The sequence below is a fragment of the Sapajus apella genome, unplaced genomic scaffold (assembly GCF_009761245.1).
Source record: "Sapajus apella isolate SASKATOON/1434 unplaced genomic scaffold, GSC_monkey_1.0 scaffold162, whole genome shotgun sequence".
Classification (NCBI taxonomy): domain Eukaryota; kingdom Metazoa; phylum Chordata; class Mammalia; order Primates; family Cebidae; genus Sapajus; species Sapajus apella.
In genome coordinates this window covers 2,365,764-2,392,078 of record NW_022437102.1, presented here as the reverse complement: position 1 = coordinate 2,392,078, position 26,315 = coordinate 2,365,764, and the positions used below count along the sequence as shown (strand labels likewise).

Genomic DNA, 26,315 nt, shown 5'->3' with positions numbered 1-26,315 from the left:
GGGTTCAAGACCAGTCTGGCTAAGATGGTGAAACCCTGTTTCTACTAAAAATACAGAAATTAGCTGGATATGGTGGTGCACACATGTAGTCCCAGCTACTTAGAAGGGTGAGGGAGGAGAATAGCTGGAATCCGGGAGGCAGAGGTTGCAGTGACCTGAGATGATGCCACTGCACTCCAGCCTGGGCTAAAGAACAAAACTCCATCTCAAAAAAAAAAAAAAAATGTCATTAGGGAGAAATGATTTTGCCTGATGTCTTTGGTTTAGGTAGTTTTCCCTTTAGAAAAGGCACATGGGAAAACATTAAATTTGTGCCAAGCCCAGGAGGGACTGAAGTAAAAAAAAAATTAAATGATAGAGTCACTGTCTCATTAAGGCAAACCAAATTGGCCTTTTCTGGAATCTAAATTGCAACGAGAGGAAATCTGTTCTTGCTGAATGTTCCAAATAACAGAGAGGCAGATTCTTTAATAGTGATGGCAATTAGAGGGACTGGCCCAGGTCCTCCATTCTGCCAAGAACCTGTGGCTGAGTGACAGGTTTCAAAGAGGACTAGAAGGTGGATGATGTTAAAACCTTATGGGAAGTCAAGAAGGGCAGCTTGCTTCATTCTGCATGGCTCATGTCTGGAATAGTCTATTCAGGTCTGAGGTCCATCTTGGGGCAGAGATGGGGCTCAGGGCAGCAGAGAGCAACAAGGGTGATGAGAATCAAGTTCATTGTCAATAAGGAACAGACACATGAGAAGAGAAAGGTTAGTCTGGGGAAAATTTAAGCAGGGAGACCACCCCTGTCCTCAGATATTGGAAGGATTAACTTGTGGAAGAGAGATTTGACTTGCTCTGTTTTACTCTAAAGGGTAGAAGTAGGACTGTTGGGTAGATTTCAGCTCAGATAAAGAATGATTTTTTAACAACTAGAGGTGTTCCACCACAGATTCAGCAGCATTGTAAGGTAGCGAGTTCTCTGTCACTAGAGGCATGCATTAAAAACTGACCATCGCTTGGGAGGTGTTACAGAGGGAACTTAAGCTGTGGCATCCACAGACTCATTCTACTCTGAAAGATTCAATGATTGTTTAATTTCTTCATATACCTCCCCTCCCACCAACCTTTCAGGAGAGGACATCTAGGTAGTAAAATGTGATTATGAATTTCCTAAAGTCAAAAGAAAAAATACCCTTTCTGCTTTTTGTGATGTGACATTATGTTATTTTCCCAATTCCCATGCTCTCAGACCTGTTGGGTTTGGTCAGACTCACTTCATCTTGCACAATGGCAGCAAAAGTATCTATATACTTGAAATGACCTTTTGAGTCCCATCAGTGGGAGAGGAGGGTTTGGAAAGAAGTTAGTGAGAAGTGAGGTCACGTTGGGGAAATTTTAGATAAAGTCTGAAATCCTGAATTCACAGGAATGTGGGAGAAAATTATAGAGAAGGACGTGATGATTCATGGCACTGGGTCACTCCCTGCATGGGGCATGATTCCCAAATGGGCATGAGCATGGGTGAGCAGTGGACGGAGAAAGTGTTTGGGAAATTGGCATGATGAATGCATTGTTGGTGAGTTCCAGCAACAGGAGAGGCAGTGTAAAAACCTGGCAGGGGAGTACAGGCCATAAAGCAATGGTGTCTGTCTTAGTTGGCTCAGGTTGCCATAACAAAATACCACAGACTGGGTGGCTTAAACAACAGAAATTAATTTTCTTATAGTTCTAGAAGGTAGAAGTCCAAAATCAAGGTGCCTTCAGGGTTGGCTTCAGGTGAGGCCTCTCTTCCTGTCTTGTAGACGGCTGCCTCCTTGCTATGTCCTCATGTATGGCTTCTTTACTATGTATGTATAGGGGGAGAGAGAGAGATTTCTGGTGTCTCTCTTATAAGGACACCAATCCTATCAGATTGGGGCCATACCCTTATGGCCTCATTTAACTTTATTAATTCCCTAAAGCCCCTTTCTCCAAATACCATCACATTGAAGGTTGGGGCTTTAACATAGAAATTTTGCAGAGAGGACACAATTCTATCTATAACAGTGTCCATTGTAGCTCTTGCTAATTGTCTTTGAGGATGAAGTAATTATCCTCTTGGGAGGAGAAAAGAGGGAAGGGACGTTGATTGAGAATCAGCTGTGTCAGTCATGACTGGTTCATAATTTCATTTAACTCCTGCACCAACCCTGCCATGAGAGAAGACAGAGGCTCACAGATGTTCTGATCACCCGGATAGTAAGAGGTCAAGAAAGCATTCAAACTTGAGTTGTATAGCTCATGCTGTCTTACACTTGAGTAACTAGTGTAACATTGAAACATTGCTATATTCCTAAGACAGTTTTTAAGTCTGGAGCATCAGGAAGACCACTTGACAGGCCCTTTAGGGTGTCCAGGAGAGTCTCTGAATAGGTCAGCATTATGATCAGAGTTGTGCTTTGGGGAGGTAGCTGGCCATGTGGGTGGGTGGGGAGGTGATTGATGGGAGGGAGAGAATAGAGATCCTCTAGCAGCCCGTTACTTGGTCCCGTTGAGAGATAGTGACAGGCAGCACAAGGGACATCTAGAAAGAGCTAGGTGCCCATAATGTTGTGAAGGCAGAGTCAAAGTTTTGGTAAATGATTAAGTGTAGGTCATGGGGTAAACAGAGGGAGTCAAGAATGAGGCCAAGGTGGTCCCCTTAATAGAAATGAATAGAACCTGAGCTCAGGACATTCTGGTAGCCTGAGTTCTCCTGGCCTCATTCCATTCTCTTCTAAGATAGTGAGGAGGGACCTCAGGACACCTGACACTGCTAAAAGTACAATGTCCCTCTTTGGGAGAGATATTGGAGAGGATTTCTTGAACTTATGACTCATCTAATGCAGTTAATCATTTCTGGTAATTATGTACTTAATAGTACAGCATTAGGCTTAATTATTTATCAATCAAGAGGTGGTAAATGAAAAGATAGTGGGTCAGGGCAGGTAGACCACTTGCAGAAGGAAACTTTTGATTAAAAGTGGACTGTTTGGCTGGGCATGGTGGCTCACACCTGTAATCCCAGCATTTTGGGAGGCTGAGGCAGATGGATTGCTTGAGCCCAGGAGTTCAAGACCAGCCTGAGCAACATGGTGAACTCCCATCTCTACAAAAAAAATACAAAAATTAGTCAGGTGTGATGGTGCACACCTGTGGTCCCAGCTACTTGGGAGGCTGAGGCTGGAGGGTCACTTGAGCCTGGGAGGTAGAGGTTGCAATGAGCCGAGTTGTGCCAATGCACTCCACCCTGAGTCTCAGAAAAAAAAAAAGTGGACTGTTATCCCCATCAAACTTTGAGCAGAAGGTGGTAGATGTCTCTAAACAACCTGCCTTCCCCTTGCTTCCCCGTCTTAATGAATGGCGCCCACCTAGTTACTCAAGTACAAAATCTAGGAGTTACCTTTGATTATTCTGTCCCACATTTCCTACAGCTAACCTATCGACAGAGTCTGTCAACTTTGTTTCTAAAACATACTCCCAATCTCTATACTTGCCTTGATCTCAACTCCTGTCACCCTAGTCCAGGTCACTGTCCTCTCTTACCTAAGCTGGAGATAGCCTCTATTTTCTCCCTTGTCCCACTCTACACACAACTTAGAGCAATTTAAAAAGCAAATTAGGTCCTGTCCCTCTCCTGCTTAAAATCCTCCAGTGGCATCCCATCTCCCTTAGAATAAAACTCACTTTTTTTTTTGAGTCAGGGTCTCACTCTGTCACTCCGGCTGGAGCGCAGCAACACAATCATAGCTCACTGAAACCTCCAAGTCCTGGGCTCAATTGATTCTCCCTCCTCAGCCTTCTGAGTAGCTAGTACTACAGGCATGCACTACCATGCCCAGCTGAGTTTTTAAATTTTTTTGTAGTGGCAGGGTCTCACTATGCTGCCCAGGCTGGTCTCCAACTCCTGGTCTCAAGTGATCTTCCTACTTCAGCCTTCTAAACTACTGGGATTAGAAGCGTGAGCCACTGAACCCAGCGTAAATGACTCCATTTAAAAATATTAAGATCACAAATCATTATTGTATATCAACCTTATTTTTGCTTCTCAACTATGCATACCTTTCCCACTTGTGGAGTGTCGGGGGGAGGGGGCATCTTTGCTTAGTTGGAATGCTTTTTCTGTTGTCTCTGAATGATTAACTTTTTTGTCATTCAGATCTCAGCTTAAAGATCTGAATTATAATAATAATTCTTTAATATTAGAGAAAGTACACCAAAGTGATGTTCTCAGACTCTTCAATCTAATCACTCCATCACACTCTCTATTCTCGTCATAGTGTTTACCACTCTCTGATCATTGTTTTTGTTGTTTATTTATTTATGTTTACTGTGTCTGAATATAAGCTTCTTGACAGTAGGGATTTTGTCTGTGTATTTCACAGCTGTTATTAGTGCTTGACATGTGTAGTAGTTGCTAAGTTAATATTTGTTGAGCAAATGAATGAATGCACCTGTACCAACCACTGTCTCCTCATTGTCATTCTGAGGCCTTCTTCTGGCTAGGCCTTCAGAAATCTCTCTCTCCCCTGACTTAATATTTGGCACTAAGCTGCTTCTACTGGGTATAGGGGCTGGTATAGTTAGAACAGTTTCTTGGCATTATCCGTCTTTTGGGAAATAAGCATTTTGTTCCAGGTTTGGACCATCTTTGGAACATTAGATAAATAACTACAAACCTCTCCCCCTCTGCTTAGCAAGAATGGGAATAATTTAACTATAATTATTATAAACCAATAATAATTGGCTCTTATCAAATGCTGCTGTACCTTCTCCTCTTGAACATAGAAGGACTTTAGAACTCCCTGGAGTTCTTTTTGACCTCAAATGCTATGGAGTTGCTGACACAGTATTATGATTGGTCAGCACAAGATCCCTCTCTTGTTTTACTTGATATTTTCTTTTTTTGTCTCCCACTCACAGCCCCATTCTTCTTTCCCCTTCCAGTCTTCCACTCTTGGGTATTTGATATATGTGCTTCCAATCTGTCTTTTAATCTGTGTATTTAGACTTGTGTACATCCTTGAAAAATGCAGTGTTTTGCGCATGTGTCTGTGTGGTCCTTAGAACCTTTGAAAAAATATCAATACTATATGATTTAGAGAATTATTATTATTTATATCATCTCTTGTTACTTGGGAGTCCATGGAATCATATAATTTAATAGCTGGGAATCCCTTGCAAATCATCAGCTTCACGCCCCTCCTTATTTGACCAGGTGATTAAGGTCCAGAGGCTTCCTTTGAAATGATTTCTTTCAAGAAAATTGTCAGTGTTTACTGAGAGCCTGTATTTGGCAAGACCCTAAACCACCAGACATCCTGGAGGATATGGAGTTGAAGGGCTCTTGCCCCTAAGCACACAGCCTTGAAGGAGATTTTTAGGGGGGTCCGGTGGCTATGTGACTTCTTATACCTTCTTCAAGATTGGACATGGGGTTCACAAAGGACTCACAGATGATATAGTTTTGGAATACATCCCACTGCTCCTTCCCCAATCCTCTCCTTTTCTTCTTTACCAGTTTCCGAGTTTCCACATCTGGCTTCTGAACCTGCTGTCCCTGATGACTCCAGCACAGTTGTGCTCCCAGCCCGCTTCTGCTCTTTCTTGTCCTTCTCTTGGCTGACATGTCTCTTCTCTCTTTGGCCCACCCTGAGTGTCCTGGTGGAGCACAGAGCCCTCACCTGACTTTCTCTTTGTATTTCCAGATTGGAGCCTCCCTCTTCGCTAGTAACATTGGAAGTGGCCACTTTGTGGGGCTGGCTGGGACAGGAGCAGCTGCAGGCATTGCTACTGGAGGCTTTGAATGGAACGTGAGTAATGCTGCAGTCATGATGCACTGGGGCTAGAAGGAGCCTTAGCAGTCATCCATTTCAGTCTATGCTCAGAGGAGCTGAAGGTATTAGGGAACTGTTCAGGGTCACCCCAGGGTGCAGACAGAGGAGGGACATGGCTTCAGGAGCCTCAGGGTCCTGCTCCCCTTCCACCAGTGTAGCATGAGAAAACCACTGGTATGATAGCAATAGTATTTTTTCTGTTTTCCTGTCATATTAAAAAGCCAAGGTCTTTCTAGCCATATTTGAGGTTTGAAAATGCTTACCACCAGATTTCCATCATCATCATTATTGTTATTATTATTTTATTTTTAGGGACGGGGTCTTGCAGCATTGCCCAGGCTGGAGTGCAGTGGTGCAATCAGCCTACTGAAGCCTCAAACTCCTGGGCTCAAGACATGCTCCCACCTCACTTTCCCAAGTAGCTGGCACTACAGGCATGTGCCACCATGCCTAGCTAATTTTTAAATTTTTTGTAGAAGCAGGGCCTCATTATGTTGTCCAGGCAGGTCTTGAACTCCTGGCCTCTACTAAGAATAGTGGTAGTAATAATAAATGTAATTATTCTTAATAGAACTTAATAAATGTAATAAATAATTACATTTATTATTACTACTATTATTATTAAAGCTCTCTAAATGGTATTTTATTCTGTGTAAACCAGGGAAGAGGTGAAGGAGAACCCAGTGCTCTAGCTAGGGCCTAGGGCTATGATGCTGATGAACAGCCTCCTGGGCTCCCCTCTGCTGTTTCCCAGCTGCTATTTCCATGGGTCAGTCAGGCAGCAAAGGCTTCCTCCCATCTCTAATGGCTCCTTAGGGGAGAACTTGCTGGGTAATTTTTCTGCAGGAGCTGAGGGGCCCTTCAAGTGGCAGGGATGGGCTAAGGTTCCTTCTAGTTTTAGTCCACCTTTTATTTTTATTTCAGGCCCTGGTTTTGGTGGTTGTGCTGGGCTGGCTGTTTGTCCCCATCTATATTAAGGCTGGGGTAAGTATCTGCTCTGTTACTTCATTTCCTACTGGGAAATGTATCTGTGAGCTTGGTCTTCCTAGAGGGCAGAGGAGACATTATGGAATAAATGGCAGAAAAATCTGTGGATTGGCTTTCACTCCCAGGCTATAAAATTCCCCACTGTCTGCAGTGGCATTAAATAGATCAACGGGGCCTGGGTCTGATGATTCTTTCCAGTCCAGGCTTATGACTGTATCCTCTGGGGCAGGGGTTCTTAACCACTTGGCTGTGAATTGGTAGCAGTCCGGTCCGTGGCCTGTTAGGAACAGGACCTCACAGCAGGAGGTGAGCAATGGAGCAAGAAAGCATTACTGTACTGCCTGAGCTCTGCCTCCTGTCAGGTAAACGGTGGCTTTAGATTTTCATAGGAGTGAGAACCCTATGTAAACTGCACATGTGAGGGATTTAGGTTACATGCTCTATATGATAATATAATGATAAATATAATGTGCTTGAATCATCCCCAAACCATCCCCTTATCCCAATTTTTCATAGAAAAATTGTCTTCCACAAAATTGGTCAGTCCCTGGTGCCAAAAAGATTGGGGACCACTGCTTTAAATCATCTCTAGATTACTTATAATATCTAATACAAATGTAGTTATATATAACTCCAGTATATATGGAATATATACACATATATATATTCCATTATATTTTTATATATTATGTGTGTGTGTGTGTGTGTATATATATATATATATGTCACTTCGGGCAATATAGTAAGACCCTGCCTCTTAAAAAAAAAGATTTTTAAGTGTTTTCACCACAAAAAAAAAATATATATATATATATATATATATATATATATATACACACTCCTCTCCACAGCAAGGGTCTGGCACCTTAGCAATGCCCAGTCACAGGTTTATTGGGCTGGGATAACATCTAGCTACTCCTACAGTGGTAGGGCATATGGGATTAAAATGAGCAAATGGCTGGAGGTCAGGGACCATCTGGCCACTTCACAGACTTCTCTGGCCAACAAAGGTTATGAATCCTTGACCACACTTCTGTGGCTCTGACACCAGGATGGACTCCACTGTTCTGTCTGCTCTGGGCCCTCTGGTCACTGTGGCTGGCAGTGACCTCCCTTGCATCCCATGCAGGTGGTGACAATGCCAGAGTACTTGCGGAAGCGGTTTGGAGGCCAGCGGATCCAGATCTACCTTTCTGTTCTGTCCCTCCTGCTCTACATTTTTACCAAGATCTCGGTGAGTCCACTGCCTTGGGGGCTGGTCACTGGCTGTCTTAGAAGCTGCCACTCTCATCCCTCATCACATGCTGCCCACCAAGAGGCGGCTCTATAAGTTTCTATTAACTTGGCCCCTTAAGCTTTTTTGTGCCTTGGGGTAAAGTCCTATTTCATACATCAAGGAGCCAATAGAGTTCAATGGAAATTTGTTCACGGTGGTGCAGGTTGAAAACAAACAGGTTTAAAAAACAAACAGAGAAAGCAGTTCTTAATAGAACGTTAAAAGGGAGTTAAGGATACAACTCTATATGATCCATCAATCTCACTACTGGGTATATATCCAAAGGAATTGAAATTAACATATCGAAGAGGTATCTGCACTCCCATGTTCATTGCAGTACTATTCACAATAGCCAAGATGTGGATCAACATAAGTGCCCATTAACGGATGAATGAATAAAGAATATGTGGTATATATACACAATGGAACACCATTTGGCCTTAAAAAAGAAGGAAATGATGTCATTTGTTGTAACATGCTGTCCATGTTCACAACATGGATGAACCTGGAGGACATTATTTAAGTGAAATAAGCCAGGCTCAGAAAGACATACACAGTGTGATTTTACTTGTATATGGAATCTAAAAAAGTTGAACTCAGAAGCAGAGAGAATAGTGGTTACCAGGGCCTAGGGGTGGTGGGTAGAGAGTTGGAGTTGGGGAGATATTGGTCAAAGGATACAAAATTTCAGTTAGGAGGAATAAGTTCAAGAGATCTATTGTATAACATGATAACTACAGCTAATAACAATGTGTTTTGAAAATTGCTAAGAAAGATTTTAGCTAGCATGGTAGTGTGTGCCTGTAGTCCTGGCTACTCAAGAGGCTGAGATGGGAGCCCCAGGAGTTTGAGGCTACCCTGGGCAATGTAGTGAGACCCTGACTCTTAAAAAAATAAGCCTTTAAAGTGTTTTCACTACAAAAAAGGTATTTGTTTGAGGTAATGTGTATGTTAATTAGCTCAACTGAGCCTTTCCATTATGTATACATATTTTAAAATATCATGTAGTACATGATAAATATATACAATTTTTATTTGTCAATTTAAAAAAGGGAGTAGTTAGGGATATCTAGGGTTGGCCCCAACCTTAGAGGCAGACATGGGCCTTTGCACCCTGCCAGGGTAAAATCTCACTCTGTGTGACATTTCTGATGCATTTAAACACAAGCAGCCAGTGCCAACTCTGGAAGGCACTGCTGAGATTCTGCCTTCTTTTATGGACAGAGAAATAAAAACCCTGGAGTTGGAATGAACTTTTCCTGAATCAGAAGTAGAACCCAGGTCTCTGATTCTCAGTTCACTGTCCTTTTCCCTGCATGAGGCTCCTGCTTTTTTCTTGGAATCAGCTCTCTGGGCCTTTAATTGCTAACCCCCTGGGGGATTTTTACTCTCTCTGAACCTAACCACTGGGGCTGCCTCTATGCCATTTAGCCTGCTGTCCTTGCCAACCTGGAGCTGTAAGCCCTCTTTGCAGAGCTGAGATTTTTCAAGGATTGGTGGGCCACTGGGGTACCTTTAAAAGCTGGCCAAATATTCTCCTTCTCCTCCTCCTCCTCCCCATCCCCCTCATTCTCCTTCTCCTTCCCCTCTCTCTTCTCCTCCTCCCTTCTCTCCTTCCTCCCTTCTCTTCCTCCTTCCCCATCCTTCTTTCTTCCTCCTTCTTCTTCTTCTTTCTTCTTCCTTCTTCCTTTTTTTGAGATAGGGTCTTGCTGTGTTACCCAGACTACCAGACTGGAGAGCATGGCATGATCATAGCTTAGTGCCACCTATACCTCCTAGCTTCAAGCTATCTTTCCACCTCAGCCTCTTGAGTAGCTGGGGCTACAGGTGTGTGCCACCTTGCCTAGCTAATTAAAAAAGTCTTTTGTAGAGACAGGGCCTCACTATGTTGCCCAGGCTGGTCTCGAACTCCTGAACTCAAGCAATGCTTCTGCTTCAGCCACCTAAAGTGTTGGGATCATAGGCATGAGCCACTGCTCCCAGCCTGTGTTCTTCTTTACTTCACTTTTCTTCCTTGAAAGTGTTCAAGTCAATTCCTCTTGATTGTAAAACAAAACAAAGCAATAACAAAAAACCACAAAACAACCAGGAAACCACTAACATTCTGAGATATCTCCCTGATGGCCCAAAAGATAGTGGGATGAGAAAAGTTTGCTTGTAGGTTTTACTATGCATTTTTTTGTTCCCAAGGTGACTGTCAGTCTGATAAAGGTCAAAGCAATGGTATAAAAAGAAAAAGAAAGAAAATGTGAATGATAAGGCATAAAAGAAAGAAAATAGGACTTTGGTAAGAAAACTACCTCGGAGAATAATTGGAGTAGCTGGGCTCCTAGTCTGTTCGCCTGCCCACTAGCAGGTGACCTGGGGCAAATGGCATAGCTCTTTAGAGCTTAGCTACTTTATGAGTAAGATGGGGATAATAATTCCTGCCTTGCCTAGATCATGAGGTGTTGGTGAGCTTTATTTGAAAACACAAAGTGTTCTTGAAATGTAAGAAATAATGATAATGAAGCCGAATGCAGTGGCTCATGCCTGTAATCCCAGCACTTTGGGAGGCTGAGGCATGAGGATTGCGTGAGGCCAGGAGTTTAAGATCAGCCTGGGCAACATGGTGAGACCCTGTATCTACAAAAAAAAAAAAAAAAAAAAAAAAAAAAATTAGCCAGGCATGGTGGTGCACACCTGTTGTTGCAGTTACTCAGGAGGCTGAGGTTGGAGGATCACTTGATCCCAGGAAATCAAGGTTGTGAGCTATGATTGCACCACTGCACTGTAGCCTGGGTGACATAGTGAGATCCTGTCTCTAAATAAATAAATAAAGATATAATGAAAATGAACTTGGTTAATTGAGAGCCTTCAGCCCTTTCTGCAAGAAGCTCTCTGTGTTGCAGTAGGGCAGAGAGACAGGTGGTGTTTTCTGAGATCACATAGGGAGTAGCTCCAGCTTTTCCCCTTAGCCAGCAGTTGCAAAGTGCTCATTGCTCTTTCAAATGGGCTGTCTCATTGCCTATGGTCAGTTTTTCTTCCTCTTGTTGTTCTCCCCTAACCAGCACCAAAGGCAAGATTGGCCCAATCTCAGTGTCTTGCAAAAGATCTGCCCTGGCTGAGGTCTGAGTTGGGTTGGATCTGAATTGAGCCATCTATTCTAGCTAGGTAAGGTTCTGAAAATACAGTTGCTACTGTTTCTGTTTTCCTGATTACTTAAAGTTGAAACAACAGCAACATTAAATAACATTTGTAATTTTTTTAATTATGGAAAATTTCAAACATACATAAGCAAAGATAGAATAGGGTAACAAGCACTCATGGACCTAACACTAATCACTTAGTTTTAACAATTATCAACATTTTGCCATTTTTGGTTCATCTATCCTCTTTCAATTTTTTCCCCAGCAGTATTTCATTTTATTTTTTTCTTTCCAACTTTTAGGATCAGGAGTACATGTACAGGTGTGTTATATGGTTAAATTGCATGTCACAGGAGTTTGGTCTACAGATTATTTTGTCACCCAGGTAATAAGCATAGTACCCAATAGGTAGCTTTTTTTGTTCCTCACCCTTCTCCCATCCTCCACCCTCAAATAGGCCCCAATGTCTATTGTTCCCTTCTTTGTGTCCATGTGTACTCAGTGTTTAGGTCTCACTTATAAGTGAGAACATGCAGTATTTGGTTTTCTGTTCCTGCATTAATTCAGTTAGGATAATGATCTCCAGCTCCATCCATGTTGCTGCAAAGGATGTGATCTCATTCTTTTTTGTGGCTGCATAGTATTTCATGGTGCATATGTGCCACATTTTCTTTATTCAGTGTACTGATGATGGGCATTTAGGTTGATTTCATGTCTTTACTACTGTGAATAGTGCTCAGCAGCATTTTAAATCAAATTTCAGACACCATGTGATTTCACTGTAAATTCTTTAGAATGTTTTAAAAAAAATAACCATTGTGCTATTATCATATGTAACAAAATCTACGGTAACTTCTTAATTTAGGTTGTTTAATACCTGGCCCATATCAAGATTTTCCTAATAATCTCAAAAATGTTTTCTTACAGTTAGTTTGAATCAGGATCTGAACAAAGTCTAGGTCACATTGCATTTGGTTCTTTCTTTTTTTTTTTTTTTTGAGACAGAGTTTCGCCCTTGTTACCCAGGCTGGAGTGCAATGGCGTGATTTCGGCTCACCGCAACCTCTGCCTCCTGGGTTCAGGCAATTCTCCTGCCTCAGCCTCCTGAGTAGCTGGGATTATAGGCATGCACCACCATGCCCAGCTAATTTTTTGTATTTTTAGTAGAGACAGGGTTTCACCATGTTGACCAGGATGGTCTCGATCTCTTGACCTCGTGATCCACCCGCCTCGGCCTCCCAGAGTGCTGGGATTACAGGTGTGAGCCACCGCGCCCGGCCTGGTTCTTTCTTTAAAGGAAATATACATGTATAGGTCTTCAGCCTACTACAGTTATTTTTTCCTTTTTATGTTATTACCTTCCTGTCCTGGCCTACATGAACAAATATATATATTTTTAGTTGGGTTATATGTCTATTTGTTGTTCAGTTGTAAAATTTCTTTATATATTCTGTATGCTAGACCCTTATAAGATATCTGACTTGCAATTTTTTTTTCCCATCCTGTAGGTTGTTTTTTTACTTCTTTGATAATGTGCTCTGATGCACAAAGGTTTTAAATCTTGGTAAAGTTCAGTTATCTATTTTATTTCTTGTTGCTTATGCTTTTGGTGTGATTTCTAAGGATCCATTGCCAAATCCAAGGTCATGAAAATGTACCCCCTTGTCTTCTCTGTTTTATAGTTTTAGTGCTTATATTTAGGGCTTTGATCCATTGGGAGTTAATATTTGTATGTAGTGTGAAGTACAGGTCTAACTTCATTCTTTCACATCTGGATATCCAGTTCTTCCAGCAGTATTTTTTGAAGAAATAATTGTTTTCCCACAAATGGTCTTGCACATAAATTTTTACTCAACTTGGTGAAAACATGCTCTCACTGATAATGCTGTTAAGGTTTTGTCTTGGAGTTGGGCCAACACCTGGGAATATTGCTGCTTTCTTGTGCAGCTTCCTGACTCATACTGCTTCTGCCCTTGACCTATTCCTTTGTGGTTTCTTCTAATGGCTAATCAGATTAATCACTTCTAATCATGACTAATGTCACGATTCAGCCTCCTTTACTTCCCCCTCCTCTCCTTCAGGGTTGGTTTTTAGTTGTAAGATGAAAAGCCTGGGCTTTCCCATTTTATTTGATTAGAGATCAGTGTGCAGAGTCTGAACTGGGAAATGCTGGGAGGGATAGAGAAATCAGCCTTTCGCTTCCTAAGGGAGGGCAGTGTATCTGTCTAAGAAGAGAAAAGGGAATGTGATCAGGAGGATGAGGAGGTCATACTGCAACGAGCAAGAGGATGGTAGCTGTCTACTGTGCACGTAGAGAAGGGTGCTGGGCCTCCTCTTCTCCCAGGCAAGTGTTCTCCAAGTCCACAGTTCAAGCAGGTGAAAGTCTGTGGACTGCAGTTGCCATGGTGAGAGCACTCTTTGTCCTCGGAGCTGGTGCAGGGGTGGCAGGGGTGATCATATAAATAAATTAGGTGCCCAACCTCTCTCTCTGCCTTCTCTATCACCTCACCTATTTTTCAAGTTACTGATTAAACCTCCTTGGACTTGGGAGCCCCCAAGGAGCTGAGGGACAGCCTCTTTCAGCTCAGATCTGGATGGAGCCCATCCCCCAGGAGCTTGCTTTTTCTAAATTTTGCTTTTGAATTGTATCTGCTGTGGGCTGCTCCCTCTCTGTGTGATTTTTGGGGTTCCTCACTCTCCTGCTCACATTCCCTTTTCTCTTCTTAGATAGATGCAATGTCCTCCCTCAGGAAGCTGAAGCCTGATTTCTCCAGCCTTCCCAGCATTTCGCAGTCCAGGCTCTGCACACTGGTCTCTAATCAAATAAGACTGAAAAGCCCAGGCTTTTCATCTTATAATTAAAAACTAACACTGTAAGAGTGGAGAAGAAAGTGAAGGAAGCTGAATCATGACATTAGTGGACACCATGACCAACATTATACTTACTCCATCCATTGCCCAAGACCAGGGATCTCTTGACAAACACATAAGAAGTTTGATAGCTGCCCTCTATTTAGTGCCAGTCTCTTCATTTAGTCTCCAATAGGGGTTTTACTAATACCCTCTCCAGCTCTCAGAAGAGTGCAGCATGGATAGGGATTTCTATAATTTGTTTGTTTATTGAGATAGGGTATTGCTCTGTTGCACAGGCTGGAGTGCAGTGGCATGATCATGGGTCAATGCAACCTTAAACTCATGGGCTCCAGGGGTCATCCTACCTCAGCCTCCTGAGTAGCTGAGACTACATCTGTGTGCCACCATGCCCAGCTATTTTTTACTTTTTTTTTTTTTTTTAAGAGATGGGGTCTCACTATTTTACCAAGGCTGGTTTTGAACTCCTCACCTCAAGTGATCCTCTTGCCTTGACCTCCCAAAGTGCTGGGATTACAGGTGTGAATCAAGACGTCTGGCTGGGATTTTTATTTTTCATTTTATGGAAGAGAAAACTGAGTCTCAGAGAAGTCAGGTAATTGCCCCCAAATTACACAGCTAGTATAAAGCAAAGCCAAGACTAGGGCCAGGGTCTCTCCAGTGCCAAAGTCTGTTCTCACAGTTCTGCATTGTGCTTGGATGGGATGAAGACATAGAATGAGGGATAAGTTAGATCATCTGATCTTATATCCTGTGCTTTCATTTTAGAGCTGGAAAACTGAGGTCCAGAGAGGGGAAGGGACTTTGAGGGGTTAAACAGGAGCAGAACTGGGATGAGAAGCAGATTTCCTGACACTGAATCTAAACCTTTTGATATTATATGACCCCTGCCTTCTGAGTCTTTCCTTCTTCCAGTACAGAGTAGGTTAGAATTCAAGACCCTGGGAAAAATGAAGAGAGGCAGTTAAATGAACCTCACAATATAATTAAGTTGCCATGAGTGGAATTTGAGAGGACTGTGAGAAGAGAACATCAGCTGCACACTGGGTATATGAAGGATCTGAAGGAGGAACATCTGGTTAGAGGGTAGGGTAGGGAAGGATGCAGACAGGCAAGGCTTTGTCTTTGTAAAATTGGCTGATTTTAGGTTCATCGTAGGTCACAGAGCGTGAAGTTTTAAAAAGAATTACACCGATATAAACTGTACCTTCTAGAAGCTCACATGAAGACATATAGGAATGCCGCGTTCATGGACAAAAGAAAATAACTGTTCCTAAACAAAATACGGTGATAAGGCATTTATATTGCATGCAAACCAAGATTCATCAGTTGTATGTGTGTGTGGGAAGGCATGGATGGTCTGTGATGGGTGAGAAGAGAGGAGGGATGGTGTGAGATTCCTGTCCAGAGAGTGAACCACCAGGGACCTGCCAGGAAGGCTTGGGGAGAATGTAGGGATCCAGTGGAAGTGTAATTGATGGGGGAGAGGAGAAAATACAGGGCATTGCAGGTACAGGGCACAGATGTGGCCCAGGCCATTGGGCAGCTGTGATGTGGAGCCTTGGCTACAGCTACCATCTTTTAGTCTCATACTTTTGGGCTCCAAGACAACTGATTGTCCTTCCATGAGCTCCTGAATTTTATTGGCTCCCTAGAGCGCCTGCCCTATCATGCTCTGAGGAGCATTCTGTTCTGTAAAATTTCCTGGCATTGTACATCTTACACAAATGTGCACAATTCCTGGAGATAAAGCCTCAGATTTTATGACTTACATGTGATGACTGAATGTTCATTTCCCCGTTTCTGTTTCCTGGGGCTGTTATCACAGATCACACCTATAATAAATGTTCACAGCAATTCTGCTGTCCATTTTGGATCCTTGGGTGAAAAGAAGAGCTTTTGCTTTTGCTTAAGATTTGAATGCTTAATCCTGGTGCCACTCACTTTCACAAGTGGAAAGAGAAATTTGAGTAATAGGGCTTCTCCCTCCGAAAACTCAAGGCTAGGCAGGATTTATTGAGTGCTCTGATACATCTTGGTTAAGATCGGAATGGGCAGCAAACACACACATATAAAATCACAGAATCTCAGAACAGGAGAGCCAAGGCAAAGTGACATGCCCAAAACTCCCAATCAGAGACTCAGTTACTTGCAGATGTTTTCCAACTGGGGTCTGTATTTTTATTCCCCACAAGTCCCATGCACATTGTTCAGCCCAATTTTCAAAGTCATAGGAAAAACACCCCTGGGCTAAATCCAACACACGATCTGTTTTTGTAAGTAAAGTTTTACTGGAGCACAGCCAAACTCATTGTGTTATCTGTGGCTGCTTTTATGCTTTAAGGGCAGAGTGTGACAGAGACAGTCAATGCAAAGCATAAAACATTTATTCCTGGGTCCTTTACAGAAAAAGTTTTAGAAGACCATAATTTTAAATTTCACTTCAAGTTGGTTTTGCTTAGCAACATTACAGAGATTTTCTTCTTTCCCTTCTGCCTCCCTTTCCCTCTCTCTCGCTTTTCCTCTCCCTCCCCCCCACCCTCCTTCCCTCCTTCCTTCCTTCTTTCCTTTCTTCCTTCCTTCTCTCCTTCCCTCCTTTCCTTTCTCCCTCTGTTCCCTTCCCTTTCTTTTCTTCCTTCCCTCCCTCCTCCCTCCCACTTCCTTCTCTCGTTTCCTTTCCCTTCCTTTCCTCTTCTTCCTTCCCTCCCTTCTTTCTTCCTTTCTCTCTCTCTCTCTTCCCTTTTTCTTCTTTTCCTTCCTTCCATCCCACCCTCACTCCTTCCCCCTGACTGTCTTTTAAGAGCTAACAATAGTTTAGGGAAAGAGCAATCTGGGATGAGCTGTGAAACAAATGGTCTCGTAGGATTATAGGACAGTTCTTTTATATCAAAGTTGGTGCTGTAAATCCCTATACAGTCCCCTATTTTTATAAGTGAAAAATTTAATGAAATACTTAAAACATATAGAAAAGCAGGAAGAAAAAGCAAACACTCTTATATCTACCACTCAGATTTTATAGATCTTAACAATTTATTATTTGTAGAAAAGCAATAAAACATTGCAGATATAGCTGAAGATCTATTTACACCCTTTCTTGGTCCCATTCTCCTTCTTCCTAAAAGGAAAATGCTATCTTGAACTTGGTATGAATTCTTCTAGTCTATGTTTTGATATTTTTACTACGTATGTATGGGTACCCATATATCCATAAAGAATATATTGTGTTTTAAAATTTCTGCTCGCTGCACTTTTCAAACTGTAGGAAAAATGTAACATTGGTATTTAAAAATCTTGGGGTGGGAGATGCACCCATAACCTCCATTACAAATATTTTCATATTTTGGCCTTGCTCAAATTGTGTGTATTCTTTCACAAAGTTGCGATTAGAATATGCACACCATTTTGTTGTCTTCTCCCCACCCCTACCATCAAATGTAAACATTGTTCCAGTTTCCATTTTCATAATTATTATTTTTAGGGGCTGTAGAACATAACTGTTGACATATAATTTTTAGAAAGCCATTTAAAAATCCTCCGGTGGACAAGTCTCTTAACGGTGGTCACTTTTGGGCTACTTTTACTTTTCAATGTATAACTTCAATGGTTTAAAAATTTTTTTTGTTTTGTTTTTGAGACAGAATCTTGCTGTGTTACCCCGGCTGGAGGGCAGTGGCATGATCTTGGCTCACTGCAACCTCTGCCTCCTGGGTTCAAGCAATTCTCTTGCCTTGGCCTCCCAATTAGCTGGGACTACAGGCATGCGCCACCATACCCAGCTAATTTTTGTATTTTTCGTGGAGATGGGGTTTCACCATGTTGGCCAGGCTGGTCTCCAACCACTGAACTCAAGTGATCCACCTGCCTCAGCCTCCCAAAGTGCTGGGATTATAGGCGTGAGCCACTGTGCCCAGCCCATGTTGTTTATTTTTAACCCTCAACACATACATTATTTTATTTGAGATCTTATTTTAAAAGTAAATTATACACTTACTTTGTTGTAAACAAACAAACAAACAAAAACAAACAAACAAAAAAACCCCTTGCTCTCTGTAGAAAATATTCCAGAAAGGAGGTCCCTTCCTTTTTGGTGTTTTGAAGATCAAAATGATGCATGCACTTGAAAGTCTTTGGTAAACTGTAAAAGTCTCTGAACATGAATTAAAAAAAGCAAAACAACCCTAGTGGGTTCATTTGGCAGCTAGGAAGAACTAAACACTAATGTCAGAGCACCCAGACTAGAGTGGGTTTGCTCAGCTGGAGTCACCTACGTGAGGTTAGGTAAGGTATTCCCAGGCTGGCCTTTGGCATGCCCAGGGCAGAATTTATCTCTGAAGTTAGAATGACACATATGAGGAAGAATTTGTCCTAGGTTTCTTCAGTTCACCAGGGAGGTTTCCTCAGAATTCTTTATCTGTACTGTTAGAAGAAAACAGAATATCATGAAAACAAGATTTCTATTAGTCCAATAGTTTTTACAAGTCTTTATAGAGGTCATTTATAGCATTATCTTAGAAGTTATGTGTTACTTGTTTGTGACTAATGACAGCAAGGCACATACTAATGAGGGTATCATAGTCTACTATGGTGTGTTGTCATAAAGCATTAAAAATTAACTACTCTGGAAAATAAATGAACCAAGGGCATTTTAAAGGCAGTATCAGCTTTGTAATTGTTTCCTAGCTTATTTATACTTATTAGCTAATCCACCAAATTAAAGTGTGTGCATTTAACAGAATTTTACTGCGATCAGTGAATGGGGCCCCTTGAATTTAGATAACTTTATGTGACTGTATAGAGGCATGAGAGGAGAAGGACCAGCATTATAAATATTCATTATGATTTCAAGTGGCCCAGTGTGCAGAGACAGGAAGAAGTGGCCATTTCACCTTTGGTAAGACTTATGTGCAGCAGGGGCCCCTTCTTCCTCTTGGGACACTGCAGAAGGCAAGGCAGAATGGAAGTGGTCCAGGAGCCAGGAGGAGAATGCTTACCTCACTGCAGGCCTTTCCCACTTCCAACCGCTGAGAATCACAAACCTCTGGAGCCAGGACTTCCTGCATAAAGATGAGGACACTGAGAATTAGAGAGTGGAAATGTTTTGCCCAAAGGCTTGCAGGCCTAGAATGGTGGCACTGGGCCTAAAATGCTGGTTCTTCTGACTGCCAGCCCCAGGGAGAGAGGAGTTTGTTTCTAACTCACCATCTCTCCTCCCACCTCCTGGCTCTACCTCCCCTCCTTCACCAGGAAAGATGGTGACACTGGGTCCCCTGGGCAAGGGAATGTTCAGGGAAGATCTGGGCAGAGGGGAACTAAGGCATTTGGTCCTCAAAAGGCCTGTCTTGGGGGAGGGGGTCGACTCACTCACCCTCTGGGGCTCACATGTTAGCTTAGAAGCATGGATTTGGTATTAGATGTGCTCTCTGCTAACTAACGGAGGGAGGGAATAAGAGATTCTCAGAGGAGGGGCAGGCAAGTGTGGTGGAGAACCTTAAACACTGGAGGGCCCTCAGGATCAGCAATGGGGTAGGGACTGGGAAATGGGACTGGAGAGGAGATGCAAGATGTAAGAGGAGATGTGAGAAATGAGAGTCCAATCCTGCTGGGCCATCCTCAAGGCGCTGCCTGGGTGCCGTTTGCATGCCGTGAAATGTTAGGGTTTGTGCAGTGAAATATCTCTTGCGTTCATACCATCTAAAGGAAGTCCAGTTTCTCCCACACCTGGAGATTTGAAAACAAAAACTCACCATGATCATCCCTTAATACTACCCTCCCTGATACTGTTTTGGAGATGACATGAACCTGTATTTGGGGTGACCCTAGTGCTCTCTGCTGGTTTATATGAACAACTGCACCATCCAGCCAGGTAGAATGTTCATTAGGAGACAGCCGAAAGTGACAGGAAGGAGGAGAAAGGATGAAGGTGGAAGAATTGCATGAAGAATTCAGGAGTGAAGAGGGAGCAGTTCTCTCAAAAATTACATGAAGTAACCTAAATAAAACCAGCAAGTACCAAGCCTGCTATGTAAGAGGTGCTTGGTGATGTTCTGGTTGTGTTTGAGTCAAGATGGACTGCATCTGGGTCGGGGAGATAAAAGTATGATCTTGCTAAGTTTCTCTCCACTCATGGACTCTCCAGCACTCAGACTGGCTTTTGGGAATGAGTTCTGATAAACCTTTGTACACTGAGGTGCAAAAGATGAACAATAGCTCAGTGCAACAGTCTACAGTTCACTTGCAAGGAACCTCTAAGTGTTAATAGTTGTTCCTTGACAAAAAGGGTTCCATAGTTTAATGAGTTTGTGAGGCGTCACGTACCACGTTCCCCTGCTGGGGGTGACCATACATGACGTATATTAAAGGCTCAGAAAAGTTCTGTGGCAAAGAAACTGCCTCAACTGTGTTTAGCATTTTACAGACCTTTTTTTTTTTTTTTTTTACCATTGAATTATTTTTCTCATGGAATACCTATTATCATCTTGAATAAAGCTTGCTTGGAAAATCAAGAATAGAGACACCGTAGACCCTGTAAGCAGCTGACCTCTGTCCCTCCTAACTCCGCCTCTCCTCTCCTTCCAGGCAGACATCTTCTCAGGGGCCATATTTATCAATCTGGCCTTAGGCCTGAATCTGTATTTGGCCATCTTTCTCTTATTGGCAATCACTGCCCTTTACACAATTACAGGTGAGTCCATTCAAATAAACCAGCACATCAAACCCAGCTTGGGATTAGACACTAGTTAAGGATAAATCCAAGTAGCAGAGGTGGTTTCTCCTCTTGAGGAGGAAAGATATACTCAGATAACAGTTTGAGATGGGGTATTTGCTTAGTCCCCACTCACAGACCCTGTAAGTTATACGAGTAATTTCAGAAAGCTGCGGTGTTGGCTGGGATAGTCAAGGCAGCTTCTCACAGGAGCGCATGCAAAGCTGCACCCTGTGAGTTGTGGAGATGATGTAGCTAAGGTGGGAGAATCAGGTCAGTAGCAGGTGCAGAAATAAGTGAGCACAGGGGAGTAGAGGCAGGGTGGGCATACAGATGCTCTTGGCTGGAGGAGGTTAGTCATTGAAGGATCATGGGGGTTTGTGGGGACCATACAGCTTGATAGTTCAAATGAGGTCACAGTATAGGGGCTTTGAAAGCCAGACAGAGGCCTTGGATTTGATGTGTCAGGGACTGGGAGCCCCTGCAGGGAGGGAGAAAGGAAGTGACTCACGCACAGAGGTTTTAAAGGAAGACTCAAGTGGCAACCCAAGAAGCTGGTGCATGAATAGGAATTGGGGCTCCTTAGAAGAGGGATCACTCTGTCTCCTTGTTGGAAGTGGGAGGGATCAGCTTTAGAACTTGCTGCTTGATTGGAACTCCACAGCTTTGGGGATTGAGAAACAGGTGGACATAGAAGTGGCCCTTTTAAATGTGCCAATTTGGTGATGTCCCACCATCTCCACAGCCAGCTCTTTGCTCCTCCCTGCCTTCTGTGTGGAAGATGCTTCCTTTTACCACAGAGGAGCCATCTCCTTTAAGCCATCTTCTGGCTCAAAAGGGTCATGCCAGACTCTACCCTCAAGTAGGGAGAAACATTCTCCACTTCTATGACAGGTGGAGCTGTGGGAACATGCTCAGTAGCAGAATACTGTAACAGGACAAGGGATGGAAGGAAGGAAAGGCAGGTGGACAACTGTGGGGGTGTTCTCAGAAGGCCAGCAGGAAGTAGAGAACAGAGTGGGGAAGGAAGCAGGTAGACAGGTCTCCCTCTACACGAGGTCAGGTATGTTTTCTTCTTTCCTGCTTAGGGGGACTGGCAGCGGTGATTTACACGGACACCTTGCAGACGGTGATCATGCTGGTGGGATCTTTAATCCTGACTGGGTTTGGTAAGTAGGGCCAGGGCAGGCTGAGGAGGTGGGAGCAGAGATAGAGAGTCTCAGAAAGAGAAAGGCAAGTCCTGCTCTCTCTCAGTGAGCTGAGGCGTGTTCTGCCCTTCCAAAGGGAGGGTCCAGCTTAGATGGCCTATCATTGTGGAGATGTGAGAAATAAAAGTCCAGCCCTTATGGGGTCAGCTTCCTCATCCCTGGAAGACTGAGGTTGGGGCTGGTCCTGGATTTTCTGCTTCCCTCTCTTACCAGTCTGGGCTAGTGGTTGTGCTGTGAGCCTGTGATAATATGGTGTTCTGTCTGCAGAGAAACTGGACAAAAAGGGTTAAGGCTAAATATCCATCAAACTAAATCTATTCAAATGTTGTGTTTTTAATCTTAGGCTATATCTTATTTACATTTTGACGTCAAATGTCTTTTCTTTTATAAATTGTTGATAGTAGGTGCTAATGTTCCCTTTACTGTCCCTATTTGGTAAAATTTAAAACTTGGCTACTCAGTGTTGACCCTCCATTTTTTGTTGTTGTTGTTGGCAATTTTACTTGTCTGTCTTACAGACGAGATTGGAAAACCTAGATGTAAGGATACTTGTTATGGGAGGATAGAAAGTACATTTTATTTCTAGGTGCCCAAGGCTCACTGTGTATCCTGCAAAGACTTGTATTTGCTTTCCACTCTTCTGTTTTCTAAGGACTTTCATTTAGTTTTCCCCAGTAGGCCCTGGGTGTTAACAAGGCAGGCAGTGGAATGACTTATTCAAGGACACACAGTTGAGAGGTGGCAGGTTCCAGATTTCTTATTCATTCCCTGTACATCCTACCACACTGCTGGGTCCAGGGGTAGTAGGTCTGGGTCCAAGGTCCCAAAGGCCATGGCTGACATCAGAGGGTGAGGGAAAAAAACAGGGTCTTTGTTTGTAATCCCAAACTGAGGTCTTTCTTTGATTAAATAAAAGTCCCTTCCCTATCATAAAGAGGTTTACCCCATCTCTACTAAAACTACCCCCGTCTCTACTAAAACTACAAAAAATTAGCTGGGCATGGTGGCGCGTGCCTGTAGTCCCAGCTACTCAGGAGGCTGAGGCAGGAGAATTGCCTGAACCCAGGTGGCGGAGGTTGCGGTGAGCCGAGATCGCGCCATTGCACTCCAACCTGGGTAACAAGAGCGAAACTCTGTCTCAAAAAAAAAAAAAAAAGAGGTTTAAAGTTGGAGCACTTTTACAAGTTATTGCTTGGTCCCCATAGTAGCCCCCAAAGGGGGCTGGGCCGGACTATTAATCTCATTCTATGGATGAGAAAGCTGCAGCTCAGAATGGGAAGGTGACTTGCCCAGTGACACTCAGTGAGGGCTCTGTCATGGGTTAGGTCCTTTTGGTTTCTCAGGTATTTATGGAAGGAAGCTGCTATGAAGAGTTGAATGTTTCAGAATGTTCATTTCTGTACCAATGTGTTCCAGCTTTTCATGAAGTGGGAGGCTATGACGCCTTCATGGAAAAATACATGAATGCCATTCCAACTGTGATTTCTGATGGCAACACCACCATTAAGGAAGAATGCTACGTTCCGAGAGCTGACTCCTTCCATATCTTCCGAGATCCCCTCAAGGGAGACCTGCCATGGCCTGGGCTCATCTTTGGGATGTCCATCCTTGCCCTGTGGTACTGGTGCACAGATCAGGTACCCAAGCTGGATGTGTGGGATGGACAGAGTCTTCCCCTGGGCACTACAGGAACTCCTTTCTGTCTGTGGTTTGTAGGCTTGGGACGGGGAGGGGAGAGCTCAGGTGGTTTGTGAGTTGCCAAACCCCAGTGACACAGGAGTGCCAGGTCAAGGACCCAGGATGGTAAAGCTGGGAAGTACAAGGGTGTCACAGGGTCTCTGGTCTGCACACCTCCCTTACTGGGCTTTTTCTGGCAGGTCATTGTGCAGCGCTGCCTCTCAGCCAAGAATATGTCTCATGTGAAGGCCGGCTGTACCCTGTGTGGGTACCTGAAGCTGCTGCCCATGTTCATCATGGTGATGCCAGGAATGATCAGCCGCATTCTGTACACAGGTAATAACTTCTGGACTCACAGGTCACTCTCCCTTCTTCTGTCTCCAAGTCACTTCTAGAGCTCTATAGCTTCCTGCTTCCTCCTTTTTTTTTTGAGACTGGGTCTCACTCTGTTACCCAGGCTAGAGTGCAGTGGCGTGATCATAGCTCACTGCAGTCTCCAACTCCAACTCCTGGGCTCAAGTGATCTTCCTGCTTCAGCCTCCTGAACAGCTGGGACAGGTGTGCACCACCATGGCTGCTTAACTTAAATTTTTTTTTTTTTTAGAGATGGGGTTTTGTAGTGTTACTCAGGCTGGTCTTGAACTCCTGGTCTCAAGTGATCCTCTTGCTTTGGCCTTCCAAAGTGCCAGGATTACAGGCATGAGCCACCACGCCTGGCCCTCTTTTTTATTTCTTGCATTCATATACACGCATTATTGTTTCTGTGCTAGACAATGAGCAACTTCAGGGAACTTTTGGAATTGTCTTCCATGGTATTTTTATGTTGACAGTTGATTTCTCTCTCTCTCTCTTTTTTTTTTTTTTTCAAATCTTCTAAAGTTATGACATGTCTCCAGGTCACTTCTCCCTAATAATATTTGCTCAATTGTTGCTCAATCTCTTGCCCCTTTTCTCTCACCCTGAGCATCTCTTTGATTCCTTTCCTTCTTTGCCTAGAAATTGTCTTTCTTCTTTGGTCAGAGATCATCAATGTATCAGGGCCAGCAGGGCAGGGCAGGCACCAAAAGGCTCTGTGGAGAGCTGTACTTTTGAGGAACCATTTCAGGGCCTTGGGAAAGAATATCCTGTTTGAAGCCTTGTTTTAAGAAGGTGAATTTAGGAAATATTTCCCCAATGTCTGCCTGCTGACATGGCTTTTCATCTCTTCCCAGACAAAATTGCCTGCGTTGTCCCCTCAGAATGTGAGAAATATTGCGGTACCAAGGTTGGCTGTACCAACATCGCCTATCCAACCTTGGTGGTGGAGCTCATGCCCAATGGTGAGAGTCTTTCTTGAGAGGTTTGTACAGTCTCTCTTGGGAGGCTGATTGGGTTTACGCATCACCTAGATTTCTGTGGACCTTCTGGGCAAAGCTATTTCTTAACTGGGGGGTTAGGAGGGAAAGCATCATTGTGGGTATCTTCAGTTTTTGGACATGTCCTCTTTCAGTGGGAAGGAGACATATGACTTGGTTGGGTTTATGAATTCTGGAACTTGCCCATCAGTCAGGCTTGGAAAGGAGATGATCTGAAAACTTGTTAGAGAAAAACATGACTTTTCCTAACGCATGTTGAAGGTCTTTCAAAGCTCTCCAACAGTGGATGTAATAGCACACCTATTATGGAAAACTGGATGGTGGTCCCTCAAAGAATTTAAAATAGAACTACCATATGATCCAGCAATCCCATGACTGGGTATATATCCAAAGGAAATGAAATCAGTATGTTGAAGAGATATCTGCTCTCCCATGTTCACTATAGCATTGTTCACAATAGTCAAAATGTGGAAGCAACATAAGTGCCCATCAATGAATGAATAGATGAATGGATAAAGAAAATGTGATATATAGTATATACACAATGGGATACTATTCAGCCTCAAAAAGAAGGAAATTCTGTCATTTATGACAACATAAATGAACCAGAAAACATTATGTTTAGTGAAATAATTTAGACTCAAACAAATACCACATATTCTAATGAGTATGTAGAGCCTTAAAAAGTCAAATTTGTGGAAGCAGAGAGTGGAATGGTAGTTATTAGGGATTGGGGTCTGGAGCTGGGGAGATGTTGGTCAATGGATACAAAATTTCAGTTAAGAGGAATAAGTTCAAGAGATCTATTGTACAACATAGTGACTATAGTTAATAGCAATGTATTGTATACTTGAAAATTGTAAGAGTAGATTTTAAGTGTTCTCACTACAAAAAGTGACAAGTATATAAGGTAATGCCTATGCTAATTAGCTCCATTGAACCATTCCACAATGCATACGTATTTCAAGACATCATATTGTACAACCTCAATATATACAATTTTTACTTGCCAATTAAAGCATATTTTTAAAAAGCTCTCCAACAGATGTTAACATGAAGGCTTGAACTAGGTCCGAGGGGTTTTACCTGGAGAATGAATTGACTTCTATGCTCTTCCAAAGAAACACATAAGGAAAGAGGCAAGATTTCTTTACTAAAAATACAAAAATTAGCCGGGCGAGGTGGTGCACGTCTGTAATCCCAGGTACTCAGGAGGCTGAGGCAGGAGAATCAGTTGAACCTGGGAGGCAGAGGTTGCAATGAGCCGA

General features: G+C 43.1%; 1 protein-coding gene across 1 annotated transcript in view; it reads left to right on the top strand.

Moving 5' to 3' along the window:
• Window positions 1-26,315, top strand: part of SLC5A1 (solute carrier family 5 member 1) — a 68,895-nt gene that overhangs the window by 21,824 nt on the left and 20,756 nt on the right. Inside the window, exons 3-10 of the mRNA XM_032266928.1 lie at window positions 5,714-5,818; window positions 6,767-6,826; window positions 7,959-8,063; window positions 20,681-20,786; window positions 21,896-21,976; window positions 23,432-23,652; window positions 23,893-24,028; window positions 24,904-25,011. Coding sequence (XP_032122819.1) covers window positions 5,714-5,818; window positions 6,767-6,826; window positions 7,959-8,063; window positions 20,681-20,786; window positions 21,896-21,976; window positions 23,432-23,652; window positions 23,893-24,028; window positions 24,904-25,011 — 922 coding nt within the window. The remainder of the gene's footprint in view (window positions 1-5,713; window positions 5,819-6,766; window positions 6,827-7,958; window positions 8,064-20,680; window positions 20,787-21,895; window positions 21,977-23,431; window positions 23,653-23,892; window positions 24,029-24,903; window positions 25,012-26,315) is intronic.